The sequence below is a fragment of the Daphnia pulicaria genome, chromosome 5, assembly GCF_021234035.1.
Source record: "Daphnia pulicaria isolate SC F1-1A chromosome 5, SC_F0-13Bv2, whole genome shotgun sequence".
Lineage (NCBI taxonomy): Eukaryota > Metazoa > Arthropoda > Branchiopoda > Diplostraca > Daphniidae > Daphnia > Daphnia pulicaria.
The window spans coordinates 1,545,277-1,563,965 of NC_060917.1; the positions used below are offsets into that span (position 1 = coordinate 1,545,277).

At 36.3% G+C, this 18,689-nt stretch overlaps 2 protein-coding genes across 2 annotated transcripts; one reads left to right on the forward strand and one right to left on the reverse strand.

The window, feature by feature from the left end:
- The first annotated feature begins 13,492 nt into the window (after window positions 1-13,492).
- On the forward strand, window positions 13,493-15,080 carry LOC124341341. The gene is made up of 5 exons (XM_046794412.1): window positions 13,493-13,633; window positions 13,871-13,947; window positions 14,012-14,195; window positions 14,276-14,506; window positions 14,582-15,080. The coding sequence occupies exons 2-5, from the start codon at window positions 13,873-13,875 to the stop codon at window positions 14,695-14,697; spliced, it is 606 nt and encodes a 201-aa protein (XP_046650368.1). The 5' UTR covers window positions 13,493-13,633; window positions 13,871-13,872; the 3' UTR covers window positions 14,698-15,080.
- On the reverse strand, window positions 14,945-17,010 carry LOC124341005. Its single transcript, XM_046793879.1, has 3 exons — window positions 15,583-17,010; window positions 15,387-15,503; window positions 14,945-15,308 (listed from the first exon to the last, which is right to left on the reverse strand). Exons 1-3 carry the CDS (start codon window positions 16,984-16,986, stop codon window positions 15,147-15,149), a joined length of 1,683 nt encoding a protein of 560 aa, XP_046649835.1. The 5' UTR covers window positions 16,987-17,010; the 3' UTR covers window positions 14,945-15,146.
- Window positions 17,011-18,689: the final 1,679 nt, after the last annotated feature.

Genomic DNA, 18,689 nt, shown 5'->3' on the forward strand with positions numbered 1-18,689 from the left:
AGAAAAATTAATTTAAAAAAATTGAAGTTGCAATTTTCTTAGACCTGGCCAGACTCTATCCAACGTCCCTGAAATAATTTTTGGTAAATTATGATTTAAGTACGCAATAAAACCCATAAATGTTCCACGTCAATCGAAAAGCTTCCAAAAATGAGTTAGTATAATTTGGAGGCCCAAAAGAACCCGATATTCATGATTCTCGTCAAATTTTGGTTTAATTTCATTTGTTGGTTGAAAATTATGAAAATGGTCCAAAATCCAGTTTTCTCCTGAACGTTTTTGTCCAAGAAAATTCTCGGATTGGACCAAATTTTTTGGGCATTGTACCGTAACATCGGCCAGGAAAGGCCTTCTTAAAGTAAGTTTTCTGGGGAAAACCATCATCAACAAAGCAATGAGGCAATTGAACTTCACAATACGGTAATTTTGTTGCGGGGAAATCTTTAGGGAATCATTATCCAGTTGTTGTAATATAAAAGATGAACTGGAAACAGATTTATCATCTTCCCTCAAATATGCCATAGGATCAAACATCGTATATTTATAGTCGGCTTCACAAAGAGGCAATAGTATGATGCTGTTGAATTTTCTTTCATGTCGTATAAGGGAAGGAACTTGAAGTTGCTGGTTCCTGCATCCCAATGTGTTAACCATAAATTGAACCCACACAATTGGAGAAATTCGTTTTTCTATAAAATAGCTATCTTTCAACATTCTTCCTCGGTGTTTGAAACAGTAAGATATTGTAGTTTTTTAAGGCAGTACTTTGTAAATAGAAATTCCAGTATCAACAACAATTTTTGTTTTAGTTGATTTTTCAATACAATATCCTGCAGCTATTTTTGATAAATTGTCCTCTGTGGCATAATGAGACAGATTAATTGCCAATTTTTCAACTGTTATAACAAATTTAATGCAAACTTTGAAGATTGTTGTTATTTAACATTTGCTTGCACACAAAACGTTGTAAGTTTTTTTATTCACAAGCCTACTGACAGATATCTTATCTGACAGAATTTTGAAATCTTTGGGACTTATTTTTGTCCAGTAGTAGAGCGTTTTGTAATCAGCATTAGCTATTGCCGTAAAAAACATATGAATCGAAGTCCATAGCCGACCTGTTTTAAACTAAGAATGAAAAACTGTTTACCCATTGGATGGCTTTGTCTTATTTTTTTTTTCTTCGTTTAAGTAATTCTTCAAATTGAATGTTAATGTAAAAAAGCTGAACTGAAATCAACATCAACTTCATCGTTCATTTTCTATAGTCTAAATTAGCTACAACAATATGTTATGTTGAAGGGCACCTCTTCATAGTCAAATCGAAAGCATCGAAAGATGTTATTGCATCCATTCTGCGTAAAGTATACTGGCATTTTCGGAAAGCATTGTTATGAAAAAAAGTTGCAAATAGAGAAATGGATAATTAGTTATTAACTCACAATGAACTTTTCAGTTTTATCCACTAACTAATGCCCAGTGCAGCTTATTTAGCATAAAATTTTAAAAATCAAATTTCAATTCCTTACGTCTAACATGTTTTGAAGGTAGACGTGGCTAGATTTAATGTAATTGATGTTGCGCATTGCTTGTATCCCTGCCATGCAGGTCTGGCTTGTTTAAAGAGATGACAATCACAGCAAATCAAGATTTTTACTAGCATCCTCTGCAGTAATTGGTAGAAGCTTACATACATTACATAAGATAATACTTTGTCTTTTTATATTTCGTGGTCATGAATTTCCATCTGACCATGGTTTAGTATTCCATTGTCACTCACTTAAAGAAATCGAGAAATGTATGATAATCAAATTTGTTCCTTCTATCAAAAACGGATATATTATATACTTTTTTCCGGGTGTACGACGTTCAGGCCCGGTCATTCAGGCCCGCGTCTTTCAGGCCCACTTTTATTGGGCCTGAACGTCGCAAAAATTGGGCCTGAAAGGCGGACTTAACTGTCATTCAGGCCCAATATAATTTTTTATGTTTTTCACAATTAAATATATTGGAAATACATTTCAAACCTAAGAATTTTTAAACCTTTTAAAATAATGATCAATCAGTTAAGGCTATACATAAAAACACAATACATAAATATATCGAAAGCCAATCAGCGTTTAACAGACGTGCATTTTGAATAATTCAAAAGTTTTGTTCCCTAGCAAGACAAGTTTTCTGCTATCGAAAAACGATTGATACAGGGATGAAGATCTTTTTACACTGATAATTTTTAATATAGGGTTTAGCTGCTGAGGTTGAGTGGCGGGGACTGCGCGCACCCCTGGGAGAGGGGTGAGTGAAAGGGGGGTATACCTTGGCCATACCAAAAACGGCCATGTGTCCTCTATGGCACCATATCAACGGTGGTCTAATGGTCAGAAGCCCGGGCTGTAATGGCAATGGTCCGAGTTTCGAATCTCGGGCAAGTTAAAATAGAAATTTCGAAATAATTGAAGTTTTTAAATTTTATAATGACAACTGCACCAGTCACTGCTATATCATGCGATCACATGTTGCATTACATTAGTCAATGTCTTAAATCGATGGTTAGCTACCATAAGGCTCATGCATTTCCTTTATTCGTACAGGTCAACGGTAGTCTAATGGTCAGCAATCTGGGCTGCCATACCAAAGGAGTGAGTTTCGAATATCGAATCTCTGTAATTCAGTTAGAAAAAAAAACTCAATTTTCGACAAATTAAACTTAAAAAGCTTCCGGAGTTAATGGAAGTGGAAGATCGGTGGTCGAACATTTCAAAAATATTAGATTACACTCAGTTTGAAGCTCTAGGTGCTATTGTCTTTTTAAATTTAAAAATTTTCGAAATTGCTCGGTTGACATTCGATCCTCGGTCCTTCGACACGTCAAGCCGGGATGCTGACCATTAGACCACCGGTGATATGTTAGAAGACGGGGAAACATGGGTCCGTATAGTTTTGCTAAGACACTGACCAATGTAATGCAGCATGTGACCGCATGATATAGCAGTGACTGGTGCAATTGTCTTTATAAAATTTAAATTTTGTGGGAATTTCTATCTCGCATTGTCCGAGAATAGAACCTCGGTCCTTTGACATTACAGCCTTTCGCCTGACCATTAGACCATCATTATTATATTAGCAGAGGGAGAAACATGGGCCAGAATGGTATGGACTCGATAACGTCGTCAACTTATTAGTTTGGTCTCATTTCCAATTAAACCAAACCACTTTTTGAAATATCATTGCAATTCACCTTATTCTTATTTGAATTTTCTTATTCTCTTCATATTTATCCAGGCCGAATTCTAGGACTTTCTAAAGAGATATCCGAAGCTATGTTTGTGGATCTGTAAGTGTTGTTTGTAGTAGCGTGTGAACTGTATACGTGTAGTGGTAGTGCCCAGGTGTGGGAGCAACTATGCTCATCAGGGGGAGTCGAACTCGGATACCCCAATTTTTTTTTTTATTTTATAAAAAAAAAACTTGGGCCTGAATGACGTCAAAATTGGGCCTGAAAGGCACGTAAAAAAAAGGTGGGCCTGAACGTCGCGGGCCTGAATGACTGGGCCTGAATGTCGTACACCCTTTTTTCCGTATTACTGATTCGATGGTGATTGTATCATGAATGCTCCATTACATGAAGGGTAACGTTTCCGGGTATTGTTCGCAAGTTATGGTTGGAATTGTTACTTTAGGTACTGAACATTTTGGACTTGGAGGAATTACCAATTCTTTGTTAGTGGTTATTGCCACACACCTTTCAAACTTTAGAACCTATTCGTAATCAGCACAAAATCCATGTTCATGAATAAAGTTTATAAGATTTTTTGAAGACTATCAGAGATGCAAATGTATGGCAAGTCCATGCTCCATAATAATGAAAAAATATTTGTTTATCTTTAAATGCAAGCTTTTAAGTAATACAAAATTATCTGAAACGGATATTGCAGATTCTTAGGAAAAGCCAGCGGCATTAATGTTTTCGCAATTAAGGTATTTTCTTCTGATTTTTTCACTTGCAATGAATTTAGAAAGAATATTTGCAAGGAATTTGGAACAAACCCCAACGTTATTCCCTGGAACTCGACTTGAGAAAACGTCATAACTTTGGTTTTACAAATTTTTCAAGTCAGTAAAGATTAATTTGGCTGCCGTTGCAAAGATTCTGATTGTCTCTTCTTCAATAGTTTGATAAAACGCTAATAGTTTTTCTTCTTCTCTAGGAACTCTGCAGATATTGATGAAGAGTTCCCAATTTCTTCTTGTACGAAAAATTTTACTGCAAACGATTTGTCTGTCTTGCAGCGGCACAATCAACTATCTCTTGGGTGTTTTCTTAGATTCCTATGGCCCATGGATAATTTCTATCAATGCAATTTTTTACGATGGTTTCTAGGAAAGCTTTTGTGGTAACAACAGAAATGTTTTTCTTCATAGTATTGTTGTTAAGATTAAAACCAAAAGCCAGACAATTTTAACTTAAAGAACTCCTCGTTGAATCCACAGCACTTTTATCACTATCGAATTTTGTCAACTTGTTTTCTGTTTTCTCTATGAACTGATCGATATTGCGTTTGCTTACTGAATTTTTCCTATCCTTCTTGTGAACCACTGTTTTTCCTGTAAAATCTAGTAGTGAAAACATCTCTTCTTGTTTCACTTGATCGTTGAAGTTATTCAAATCCTTTTTTTGTCAGGGACACTTGTTTCACTACCCCGCAAGTTGCACAAAACACATTTCAAAATATTACTTTCTATTTTTGCAGAAGAAAAGTTAAAAATGCACAAGATTGTTTATTTTACATTTGAAAATGTAGCAAAACAATTTTTTGCAAAACACAACAGGAAAATAAAATGAATCGCCTTTATCTACTCTTAATAATAAAATCAGAAACGTTACCTTAGAAATACTTCCCCTTCTCCAAATCCTGTACTAGGTATGTCAGTCGAAAAATCTAAATCCCTTAATTAGAAAACTGGGAACCAGAAACATGGTGACTGCTATAAATATGATTAATAAACCCATTTTTATTCAAGAAAAGCAAAAGATTATATATATAATTTTTTGTCTTTTATGAACAGAAATTATTAGAGAGATCACAGCAATTTCCATAAATTGACGCATGGAACAGACAAAAGGTGCGTCGTGGATAAGGGTTGTAAAAAAATAGGTCGTGAATAAAGAGTACAGCATGGATACAAGGTGTAGATGTAAGTTATGGTGGGAGTGAATGGTCCGGCGTGGACCTAGTTCATGGCGTTGAAGGCACAATTTTGTGAACACGGGGTGTGAACATACTCCAACGTGGGTAACCTTATTGTGGCGTAAAGAGACAGGTCACGGTGTTGTTTTTATAAAGGAGGAGATGAATTTACAGAAGACGGTAAGGCTGGTTTATCCTTGTTGTTTTTTTTAGTTAAGTATTATTTATTGTTTATTTTTTATTTTTTTTTAATTGGTTAGAAAACGTTGATTTGCTATCCGTTTTCAATTAGAGTGTTGGAGAAAGTGATGTGCCTGATATGGAATTATCCGGGTAAATGAAGAAAAAGATTTTCCGATTGATTTGTTAGTGGAAAGAAATATTTTGCAAAAATTAAAAATTTGTCTTTTTTTATCGTTAGTTGTTCTTATTTGTTTGTAGACTTATGATACATTGTAAAGGTCACAAAACTTGGAAAATATTATTGAGGAATGTTGAGGATTTTGGCCCCGACGTAGATTTTGGGAACATAAGGTATTACGTCAAAATAATTCACGGTGTGAATGGCACAAAGGCATAAAGCCTGGCGTGGGTACGGGCTTAGGGTGGACAAGAGACAGTGTAACCAGGATAAAGTGTGGATATGGAGTGTAATTAGTCCTTGTATATTTAAAAAAAAAATCTCCCAAAAGTTTGCTTGGCCATCCCTCAATACCAATCCAAAAGAAATTTACATTGCGGATTAGATTGACCGAGTTATGATATGGTAAGTAATGGAAACAAATCATGGAAAAAATTATTGAAGGTATGATGATGATTTGGGCCCCGACGATCACTTGTGGGAACATAAGGTATGACGTGGAAATAATTCACGGTGCGGATAGTAGGAGTAGCCATAAAGGAACAAAGCCTGGCCTGGGTACGGGTCTCAAGGTGGACAAGAGACGGTGTAACCAGGATATAGTGTGAATATGGAGTGTAAGTAGTCCTAATAGTATTGTTGCCTACAGATAAAGTATATGGATCGTGTTAGGCGGGGACCACGGCATGGATATGATATGGTGTAATCCTCGTCCTGGCATGAAATTAACATGGCATAGATTTTTCGGTGGTATGAGAAACAGCCAATGTGACCAGCAATCACGTTGTTGACAGCAAAAAAAAATATATGGTAGTGACGTGGACAACAGCGATAGCGTTGACCTAAGTCACAGTGTTTGGATTTAATCTGGGAATGGATGCAAGCAATTTGCTGGATTTAAACCACGTTGTGAATAGGAACAAATGTGTATACATTTCATATGTACCTAAGTCGCAGCATCATCGAACAATTTTGAAGCCTTTTTGCGTAAAGCATATACTAGCAGTTTTCGAAAGAATTTTTATAAAAAAATTGCAATTAGAGACGTGGATAATTAATTTTAGAGAAGGAAATTAAAACTTCACCAAAACCTTTTGAGTTTCTCCCACTAACTGATGACCACTGTAGCTTATTTAGCATAGCAGAAAAAGCGCAAACTCTATATGGGTACAACACTTATGTAATGAATTAATCTGTTAAATCGAAGGTAATATATTGAAGTGTTTTGATCGTCACTGTAATGCAAGATATCGTATTATCTGCATATGAGTAAGAATTACTTTTAGCAGAGAAGTTATCGTATCATAAAAATTACTAAGTGTTGGTTTGAAGTAGTGCCCTTTTGAAACACAACCGCAATTTTGGACAAAAAAGGATACAAAAGTCTAGTGAAAAACGCTGCTATTTATGATACTTTTTATTGATAAAAAAACTAAACTAATTGAATAACAACCCATAGAAAGTGTGAAGCTTGATTCATATAAGAAATATGTAAATGAATACTAAAGAGATGTGTACAATGAAAATATCGAATGGGATGTTGTCAAAGGAGTGATATCTATTATCATCACTCGGGTATCACCAATCTAGAACTTAAAGAAGCTCAACATCAACGTACTATCCCCAATGAGCCATCATCTCCCACGATTCCTGCTACCCCAAATTCTGACAAAGGTAGGGGGGGGGGGGTTACTGGTTGACACACTTTTTTTTATTTTCACTTCCACTTTTCGAATTACCTAATTCAATTTTTTCAGAAGTTTTGCATCTCAAGACTGGGTATTGCCTGATATTTACATTCCCAGACAAGCACTTTTCAAAAATGGAGGAAAAAAGGAGCTAATGTTGAACAAAAACAGAAAACAGATTGAGGAGTGGATAACAAAACTGAAAAAATGGATCGGTCTCTCGTGACGCTCTTAAATTTTCTATGTCTTATTGTATCATTTCAGTTGGTTCCCGCTCAAAATTTACCATACATTTGTTCGATGCCCTCGCAATTAGTAGATTGCTTACGGAAGAAGAAGATTTTATTAGCACAACATTTATATTTTTAAAACCAAGGTCAAAACGTTTTTCATTGTTTTAACTGATATGGAATCAAAATGCTATCAAAGCTCATAAAAAAGGATGTAAAATCATTGACAATGATTCCTTAACAGCGATATCTTCTGTACCCACTAACCAGGCTTACAACCGAAGCCCTTATCGATGACTAGACGTACCTGCAAATCCAAATTAAGTGAAGTTATCCCGCTCTCAGTTCATGTCGCTCAAAGATCTCGTAATAATTAGAATTATCTTTTTCAAAGAGATTATTATGCCTTGCAAATCTCTATTGAAATGAAGAATAGAAACGAATTTCATTCGAATTAATGTGGTGTCCAAATGACCAAAAATTAAAATTAAGCTTTTCATTTCGTTTCTAAAATATCTTGTTGTTGTTTGTTGGATATTTTTATCCCTCTCGTGTCGGCTGATAGGAAGCTTATTCAAGTGGCACTTTTTTGTCACTCCTTTTGTTCCCTTCTTTCATTCCTTTTGTTCTCAGAAAAAAATACATGATCATTTCCCGTTGGGATTAGTTGAGGATTACTCGATTTTTTTTACCTAAACGGCTAGTAGCAATTAAATACTAGGCGGCTTTTGTTTAAAGAGTCCTGACGATTAAAGCTTTTTAAGAAAATACTTTGGGAAGCACCGTGTTAATTTTATGCTAATGAACCTTAAAAGGTTGAACTATCGAGAAGCAATTGGGCGAAGGGTGGATGGTAGACATGTCTTCAAAGACACGGTCGACCCATTTTCTTCCAGGGGTCGGTCCGTGGGAACAGCGCAAGAATAACAAATATCGATAGTACAGTACATCTGGACTAAATAAGAATAATAATGCGAAGTAAAGCGTCAGTGACGCCACATTTTATACAAAATTCTGGAAAAAAAATAAGGAAAAATTGATGAAAAATTGAGAGAGGTATTTTCCCCGCATCCAGGTAGGCCGCATCTTTCGTTTATAAGGTGTATGATGATGGGTTGCAGAGAGCCAAAGAAAATTATTTCTTGCGGAAGCCCCACAACCTTGGAGTTGATTAGATGCCCTTGGACATTACGTTTTTTTTTGCTTTGGGGAATTCAAATAGGAAGTTCATAATGATAATAGCCGTAGGCATCCGCATCCTATAGGCTATAGCCAATATTGTCTTTATCAGAATGATTTTGGAAAACATGGCGTTTGTTGGATTAGGTTTTTTGGCTTCGTTGGCGGGATAACCAACAATATAAACAATTATTACGAATTTTCTATTTTCAAGTTTAGATTGTTCAGCGATTTTAGATAGATTTTTGAGTTTAGATAGATCTTACGATTGCCTGAAAAATGTCTGTCTCCAATAAAGACCCACAGAATTTGAGAACTGCGAATACACAGTGGGAAAACTTAGTAAAACTATACGAAGACGTTTATACCAAAAAGAATGAAGGAATATGTGTCATCTTTGGAGAGCCATTTTTTGAACAAGACACGAATGGAGTTTATGTAAGGGGTGCAAAAGGACTCATCAATATCGTAAGTTTCCTTTCTAAACTTATCGTTTACATTACACAGTGTATTTTTTATTGCTGCATATAGAAAGCAGAATGTCTAGGCTGCAAAAAAGTGTACGTAGCCGATGGAACGAATCTTAACCAGAGTCTCGAATGGCACAGCAAAGTTTGTGAAGAGTCAAAGAAGAATTATGCTGCATACGTTGCAACACGAGAGTCCAGTAATTATTGAATTTGTCTCATTTAAAAACTAGTTATTTATTATTCAGATTTCAGTACCGAAGATTTACCCAGTCAGCAAAGAGGATTTGAAAAAGGAGAATGTGATGCTGAAAGAAGAGCTGGAGAAGGTGAAGGGAATGGAGAGAGCTTTAAAGAAGGAAAATAGGGAACTTAAGCATGAAAACGATGTTCTCCGGCGCAATAACGGTATCGAGAATTTTTTATTTCTGATTTCAAAACTTATTAATATCTCACTCTGTTAATCTAGATCGTTTTCAGCATGAAATGCTGAAGAGAAGCGGAACCTCGTATGCTATGTATGATGTACCAAATAGACGTCCTGGATTGGTCAAAGTCTATCAGATGATGTTTGAAGTATACATTTCAACCATACAGATAAATTTAAATAATTAAATATATTCTTATTGCAGGACACCGAAAAAAACAAGAATTTAATGGTAGGTTTGAAGGAGACTTCGAAAAAATTAAAGGGGTTTTTTGAAGGATTTGGATTTGTTTTTGATTCAATCGAAGTGCCATCAACCGAAATGCTTACAAAAGAAGTAAATGATTTGGTAAAAAAAGACCTATCTGAGTACCAAAGCATCTTCGTCTTCGTAATGAGTCATGGAAGCTACGACAGAACTGGGGATGTTGAACATAAAAGTAAAGAGATACAAAAACTGAGGAAGTCCCTCACTGATTGTGATTTCCTTTTGGATAAGCCGAAAGTGCTGGTAATTGAGCAATGCCAGACTTTATAGACAGGGTGCCATAATATGGAAGAGTTTGGCACGAGCACGATTTCCCAATTTTTTTGAATTCAAATTTCTACTATCTACCGCTGGATTCGTTTTCGCCAGCAATTTAGGTCTGGTGATTTTCTAGGTCGAGTGAATTTCAGAGGCAGCAGCAAAAGTAAAAAAAAAAAATTCTTCCAGAAACTTCACAGCTGCAATAGTACTGCATTCACAAATACATATTTGCACATAAATGTTTATGAACTACGTGATTTTATTGCGGCGCGGAGGCCGTTCCAAGAGAACCAATTTTTTAAAGTCGGCCTTTATTGAAAGGTATCTTCGAACTTATTTCACATAGACATCTATGTACTGCTTGTTTTTTTAAAATGCAATTCACATTTCTTGCCAGTTAAAGTGGCTCAACGCCGGGTGCAACCTATGCGGTCTGCCCGTAATTACGTGTTACATAATTCTACCACCATCGATTCCCCCAAGAAACCCGAAGACCTTCTCCTTTCCCAAATTAGAAAAAGAAAGGGGGATCCAAGCACCAATAACATCACCCGTCAACACTGAGGAGGATTGAAGGCGTGAAGGTAAAAAAAAATCATCTATTAATATTGCAGGACAACGAAACAAACAAGAATTACAAACAAGAATGGCATGTTGAAAGGAGACTTCAAAACAATTAAAGGAGTTTTTTTAAGGTTTTTGTTTTGTTTTTTATTCAAAAGAAGTGCCATTAACGGAAAAGCTGGACGAGTCCTCCATAACAGCTCTCTCGGCTAGGCATGAATGAAGAAAGTAGCAGCCAGCCCTACGTAGACGTGCCTTCTTACTCAGCAAAATCCCTCTAGTGAACGAAGCATAAACTACAGGCATAAATTCTGCCCAATGCCATCTATGAGTCAAGAAGGAACGTACTTTGGTAAATATAAAAATTGCAGGAAATACAAGTTTTTAAAATCCGTGATTTATATTTAGTTGTCAAAGAATTTTATTGTAATAACTGCTATCATAATCACAGCGTTTTCTTAATATTTTATGTTCAAACGTTGAATTAGAGAAATTAAAAGTAAAAAATTTATATTCATCTAGAATAAAACTACTTTTTAGTCAACGTGAGTGCGCTACTCAATACACACTATAAACTGATGTAATTGCTTGCATACCTCTGTGTTACATAATTGTTAATTGGAAAGGAAAGGAAATGAAATTCTGGATGCCAGGATTGTCCCAACAGACTTCAGCGGTGGTGAAATTTTGCCTTTTTTCGGCGACCGATGTTGCTGTCGATCGAATAAAAAATTTAAAAAAAAATGTGACGTCGTACCTAGCGCATAGTTCAAAGTAGGGGGGTTTAAGGGTTCCGAAAGATCGATGGTGCTGTCACCTAGGTCGTCCGATAACAACGCGATTTTTTTCTGAAATTAAGTTATCATTCCGTTTACGCGTCTGATCAGTATTTTTTTCTTTTGTTTTACTTTAAAATACTAAAATTAAAATGAAAATGAAAAATGAATACGGTAGGGGAGAGCTAGTTGGCAGGGTCACTTTTTGTGAATTTATTTTAATTTTTTGACCACACGTTTTGCAAATTGAATGAATAAATCAAATTCAGATTTCAATTCTTTATGAATTGGTCGTATTTTTTTACATTGTTCATTTACACGAAATTGTGAAATTGTGAAAAACTGCTAAAAAAAAGTCTGCCAACTTGCCCCACCTACGGCTACGGGGTAAGTTGGCAGCTGACGATTCCCCATTTCTCCAAAATTTCTAGGTCGAATTTTGAAACCTTGCAACACAGCATCTCATGAGAAATCTGTATGCCAACATGCCCCTCAAAATTTCAGACAACTAACCCCACAGGGTGCTTTTCGAACAAATAAATTGATAACTAAATAACTTTTTAATGTAGAAATGTAGGGTTTCTTTTAAAAATAAGACAAACATTAATTCTTGTTTGCTTGGGTTTTCTGACACTCTTAGAGTTTTATACTATGAGAAAAATAAAAAGTGCTGAGAGGCCCAAAAAAACTTTTTGCCGTTTTTTTTTTCTTTTTGCTATAACTCCTGTTGGGGAATTCGTATACTTTTGAAATTTTGTATGAGCAATCTGGGTGTTGTCTTTCATATTTGGTGTAAAAGGCTTGGAAGTTGGAACAATTCATCTTCCCGGTACGCTTAGGGAACAGAACCCACCTTTAACGACGATGAAATAGGAACATCGAAGAAAATTCTTTGGATAAGGTATTTGAACAAAATCTGCTTAGAGGATTTCGAATAAGTTCAAACTATACTTTAATGACAGAATTTTCCCTTTCCTTTAAGTTATTGCCATAACTTAAAATAATAAGACTTTCGTTGTGTCCTAACTCCTAAGCCAGCAACTACCTCAAACTGATAGCCATGTAAAACCCTTTGTGGTGCAGTAAACCCCAACAATAGAAAGATTTCCTACTTCAATGCTTATGGGTAAAATTTTTCCCGTCTGAATTTATAAATTTGATTCATTCTTGGAAAGTCTTCCATTAAGTTCCTTGTGAGTATTATTGTGGCTTGTTTTGTTGTAAAAACAATTATCTGGTGGTTTCGTGCATTTTTTGTTTGTAGTGAATCCCCAAATTTCACACCCTGTGTAGTGGAGTAAAGTTATGCCAAAAGGCTATGTTAACCTAGAACAAATTGCAAGAATTGATTTTTTTAATGAACTTTATTACTATCAAGGTAATAAATACTTGTTCGAAACCCCCTGAAGAAATAATTATATTTACTATTAAAAATATTGAATTTAAATAAAAAATTTCATTTAACTATTAATTAAATACCGAATTTGAAATATTTAAAATTTAAAAAGTCATGAAATGATACCTTGTGATAGGCTACATCATATCACCAAATATGAATGTTTTCTGTCGAACGGTATTCCAGTTGTATAATTTAGAAGTTGTTACATTTTTAAAAATTTTACAGTGCCGCCAAAAAGGTTTAACACGGTCTCTTATGCCCGATAGTCCCTAAGTAAAGTGACGATAACTTATCAACTATAGGACCTAAATTTTTTCTATTGTTATTAAAAAATAAAGAACATCCTAGCGTATAAGAATCGATCGTTGAATTATGGTGTTAATAGGCCTTTTTCTTTAGTTATTCATACTTAAACTTAGTCTATCATTTTGTCTTATTAAAAGTAAGTTTACAACAATTCCCACCAAGAGCGTTGTCATCGTTTTGTTTTCAACACCCGTGTATGTCTCATTTCAAAAAGTAAACCATGAATGTTACACAAAATGTCGTGTGTTACATGCATTTTGTGCAGTACTTCAGAAGGTGAATTCATTTTGTGTAAGGAATCATGCCTGTAAGCCATCTCCTTATCTCTGGGACGCAGGACTCAGGAGTGATGTTTACATTAGTTTGCGCATAACCGCTAGATAGCGCTGGCGTTGCCCTCAATGCGTCATGAATGTATGTGCTGTTTGTGTTTTGTGCCACACAAGAGCAAACGTCTTAGTATATTTTTAAATTGTTTCGTGGTTGATGTGTTGATTGACGGCAGCTGCAACCCGAAAGTAAGTTTCTGGATACAAATCCATAATTCTGTATCTTTTTTTGTGTTTTGAATCTTCATAACTATAAAACTTAATCATTGGAATAGTTATTTCTCAGTTAAAGCCATTACTGAATTAATCTGCCCCTCCCTATTTCTTATACCTATTTTGAGATTCTAAAAATAAATCGTTGCCTCACTGTCCCATGAGTGCTGTTACATAAAAATTGTGTTTTAATATTTTTATCGTCAATTTCAGATATGGCCATTCTAAGGAGGTGCTGCTGTTGTTTTCCCCTGCGTAGGGGAACAGTTACACTTGGTGTTATGGGATTTGTTAGTTTGTTTCTGTATTATTGCATGATTCATCAAGTAACACACCTTTTTTGGATTTTTTCAGACTGGGGCTATAACAGCCATAATATTTCTGATCTTGGCTCTTATCTTTGTTGAGGAAATAGCAACATTTGTTATCAAATTTATGGAAAAAATCATTGATTTTCCCAGAGCTACTGGAACAAGACATCTTCCAAAAGAAGATCAAGATAAAAAGAAGGAAGAGCTGCATGAATTTTTAGTTCATGGTGAGAGCTCACATTTATATTTTATGGAAAAATAATTTTTATTTCTATAACATCAAACATTTTGTATATCTTAACTTCAGCATATAGCACCTATGTCTTTGTTCTTGCTCTACTTGGTGAGATTCTTGGTGGAATATTAGCTGGACTCTTAGTCTGGGGAGCTGTGAAGAAACGCCGTAATTTCTTATTGCCATGGCTTATTTTTGCTGTCATGGTCATGGTTGGCACTGTGGTTTGCATCATCACTTGTGTCGTCATTTTGCCCATATCATACGGCATTACTTTTTTAATTATCGGTGTACTGGAACTTTGTGAGTATACTGAATTCAGTTCCATCACGGTTAATATAGACAAAAATTCAATTATAATTATCTTTGCTTTTTCAGTGGTTATGATCTACTTTTGGCTGGTTGTGTTCAGCTTCTTCCAACAGTTACGAGAAAACGAGCAGATGAATATAAATTCGCCAGCTGAAATGAAGCGCCTCACTTCACACATGTAATCCGTCCCTACTATACGCAATTTAAGTGCCTTCCAAACAAAACGCCCGAATCATGACTATATTTCCACTCAAGTGGCCATCCTAATTTAAAATAATAATGCCAAGCGAAGCATAAAAATATTCACATAAACCCAGTGATTTATCACAATGCGCTACTATATAGCTCTCATGTTAAACAGTGCCTTATAAATTTAAGTAGTCTAGTCTTGAATCTCTATAACATTTGGTGAAGGTAAAATATCTCGTGATATTTGAAATCACATAACGTTTCTCAAATTAATTATCTCTTATTTTATCTCATGATTGCAGCTTTAATACTGATGGCTTTTAAATTTCGTAAACTATATGCTAATATCTATAAAATACATTTTTTTACATGCTAAGTCTTGAAATCATTTGGTTTTATTATAGTAAGTTCTTGTCATAGCAGTTCTTTAGTAAAAATTAAATTAAATCATAGTTTTGTTTAACATTTGAAGAAAATGTTGTTGTTCTGTGAGCTTTTGCTCGTCACCTTTAACGTGAAGTTTCCAGAGGGCTAGTCCAAAATCTTCCAATTGAATTATATCGGAGCTCTTATTTAGATGATGTTTGCTCACATCTTTCTGAAACTAGCAAAGCCAAAACATGTTAAACCAAAAACATTCTAAATGAATTGATGCCGTTAATTGAGTCAATATTGTCTATACTTCTCTGTTCTGATCTTGCCAATTGTGAATTAAGGCCGATAACTTCTCCATCTTCTTGATCTTCACTTCGACAGCTAAACAATGGGATTGTAACTGATGGGTAGTTTTGGATAGTTCCTTTAAAAAAGTTTAAGTGGACTATAATTTAAAAACACTGCTATACATTAACCTAAATAATTTGAATTTTCGATACTACCGCTGAGAATTCGTCTAAAAGTTGTTGTTTGCCTTGAATTTGTTTCTGTAAAGCTTGTAGTTCCTTCTTATCGTTTTTCAGTTTCTTTTTCTGCCGTTCGAGCCACTTAAACTCGGCTTTGAGGAGATGTAGCGTTTCTTCTTGCTGATGTCCCGATGAGGCGGAGCTCTTGGCTAGTTTACTTTCAAATTCTAAGAGTTTTTCCTGCATTTGATGTAATAGAATTTCTCGGCTGTTACTCTCCTCGCTAGCTTCTTTCTTGTACTGAGACGATTGACTAGATATTTTATTATCAAGATTGTTCACAGCCTCTCTCATCCACTTGAGATGGCTTTCAACAACAGTCTCTGCATCAGTTTTGATCCTTGAGGATTCGTTGCGATTTTCACGCATCTGGTTCTCAACGAGCTCTAACCGCGCACGAAGGTTTGTATTTTCTTGGCTCATCATTTCTATTTTGTTCTCCAAAATGAGCATCCTTTTCTCATGTTCTCCGTGAGCTCGATCAGGAACAGTGTTGGCGGAATTTAACCAGCTTTGGGACGCCGTACTAATGCATTTGTGCAGTTCAACAAGGCTTTCGCTGATATCGCTCAAATTGTCATTTTTACCGGTCAAGGTGTCCAGCTTTTTACAAAAGTTGTTGGAAAAGTTGTCAAGTACTTCTTTGATGATAGCCATATTTCTCTCGTCCACCACTTCTTTGGAAACTGGTTGATTCGGGGGCAGTTGAAAGGTGAAGGGAAGGACACCAACCGCCGCTGGCAGTTGCTCAATAGCATTTTGCGCAACATTTGCTTTATTGAGAATTGGTTTTGCGAGCAATGGAGGCGGAACACTGGATGGCGGAAACTGAGATTTCCAATCTGAGTCACCTACCCTCAAATCAGGAATGATTTGTGATGGAATTTTAACTGTCGATTCTATAGACTGTTTAGGAGATCCATCAGGCAAAAGTTGATCTAAGATTGATTGTCTTTTCTCTAGATTAAAACTTGAGGGTTGGTACAAATTCTGTTGTTGGTTGATGGATCCAGAAGAGGTTGGCCTGCTCTTCGTCCCGCCAGATCTTGCAGCACTACTCGGCACATAACTACCGAAACTAAACTCTTCGGCTTTCTTGTCTTCAACAGAGTTTGTCGACAAATTATGGGCGGATCCAAACTTTTCGGCGGCTTTTCCTTGATCCTCCAAACTCGATTCGATTGCACTGAAACTTGTCGTCGAGCTGGGACCGAACAGCTCAGCCAGCAAGGCAGATTTCTTTTCCCGTCTGGAAGACTGCTGGGGATTCGAGTTTGTGAACAACTCATCGGCGACTACGTTAACAGCAGGTTTCTTCAATTTACTAGTATCTCGCAAAAGGTCGTCCAACGAGTCGTCGTCAAAATCCATGTTTGTCATGTAGGCCCGTTACAGGGTTTTTTCTTGTTGTTGTTTGAAATTTTGTCGTTTCTCTGGGCAACCGGACTTCATTGATTCGTTCACTAGATGGCTCTTGCGATTTACGCGCTCATTTCAAATAATAAAAATAACCACAAAAAATACTGTGATTCGTTTTGTTTATTTTGATTGCCGAGCTAAAGGAAAATAAATAATATTTCGAAAATCTGGCTCACGATACGGAACTAAACGGTACAGGCAGAGGACATTATGCCAGTTTATCGAGGACTTGAGCTTAGACAACAAAAAGGTAGATATTGTTTGCTTAGCACGACTTATGCTGTGTGCAAGCGCTGTATACGAGATATGGTGGTGATGGTCCTTTATCTACACATTTTTATACTCCTTTTTTCTTATTTTTCTGAAGCGGGGTAAAAGAACGTCGAGGGTCTCCGGGTAAAGAACAAATATTTGCTTAACATTTTTCTCTCTTACACTCTCGACTCTGGAGCACATGTTGGAACCGTTGGTTCGAGTCTGCTCCGAGCCGAGAAAAACACATTTTTTTTATTTTTAAAAATTTTTGTAGATTGTTTGGGGTCATCGGATCCGTGATGGGGAACATCACAACAGAAACAGAGTCGTCGCGTCCCTCTCCTTTTTTTTCTGGTGGCTGGCACACGTGTCAACACACATATGAAATAACACAAACACATAGTCTTTCTCATGATGGCGGCTCCGCGCATACGTATTATATTCCTTCTCAATAACTTTGATTTGATGCACAAGGCCACAAATAGTTATTCAAATCACTCTTGCCCGATAATATCCACGTCTATACGTATGTATACGAGCGCGGTTCAAACCCGGTCATCAAAAAGGAGTTGTCAATCATTAGCACGGCTATTTGGTAGTCAAATAACCCAGCTATAGCCAAAAGGAATAATAATAAAAAAAAAATTCTTCTTCAGGAATCTTGCTGGTGCTACCAGGGGTAATATAGTGGTAGATGGAGAGAGAAAGAGAATTCATTATCTTCTCATGAATCGTCGATCGCGTGATTCAAGCACGAGCAGAGCTCTAAGGAGAATGTACATATAGCCGGAGCCTCTGGCAGCTCCGGCTCTCTCGGTTCTTTTCTCTTGTTTTGTTAGTTCGTCGTCCATGCCCGGGTTATGTATACATATACTCGTTTTTTTTTTCTTATTATTATTTTTTCTATTTTTTAAAAATTTTTGACACTGGATCCCGCTCTGTACACTATAAGCTGGTCTCTCCTACCGTCTTAAGACGAAAAAGATGGTGATTTTCGTATAGGCCCCTCCTGGCTGCCTCCATATAGGCTATATAACCTTTCTCTCTCTCTCCCCCTCTCTCTCTCTGGTATACACTTGACTGACTTCGCTTATGTTTGAAATCTGACAAGCCCTTTCGAGATTTTTTGGGGAGAGCCAGCTAGCAAGAATGAGGGGGGTTTATTCTTCTCTTTTTTGGTGGGTATATTTTTTTTTCTGTAGGGGGGAGAGACTCGATCTCTCATCTATACCCTCCAACGTCTGGAACATCAGCAACAGCAGCCAAAAGGTTCCCTCATCTATATATTTTTTTTCCTCCAAGAAGAAGAAGAAGAAAAAAACATAATAAAGAAGAAGAAGAGACAAATGTGGCGGTGTTCCATAACACAACGACGCCAGACGACAAGCGCTTCAAGACTTTTCATCTTC

Bases quoted from the DNA above. Each gene is read 5' to 3' on its own strand.
- LOC124341341 (XM_046794412.1), top strand. From the start codon at position 13,873: ATGGCCATTCTAAGGAGGTGCTGCTGTTGTTTTCCCCTGCGTAGGGGA. The intron at 13,948-14,011 runs GTTAGTTTGTTT...GGATTTTTTCAG, and splicing joins CACTTGGTGTTATGGGATTT to ACTGGGGCTATAACAGCCAT. The intron at 14,507-14,581 runs GTGAGTATACTG...TTGCTTTTTCAG, and splicing joins TATCGGTGTACTGGAACTTT to TGGTTATGATCTACTTTTGG.
- LOC124341005 (XM_046793879.1), bottom strand. From the start codon at position 16,986: ATGACAAACATGGATTTTGACGACGACTCGTTGGACGACCTTTTGCGA. The intron at 15,504-15,582 runs GTAGTATCGAAA...ACTTTTTTAAAG, and splicing joins TTTTAGACGAATTCTCAGCG to GAACTATCCAAAACTACCCA. The intron at 15,309-15,386 runs GTATAGACAATA...TGGCTTTGCTAG, and splicing joins GGCAAGATCAGAACAGAGAA to TTTCAGAAAGATGTGAGCAA.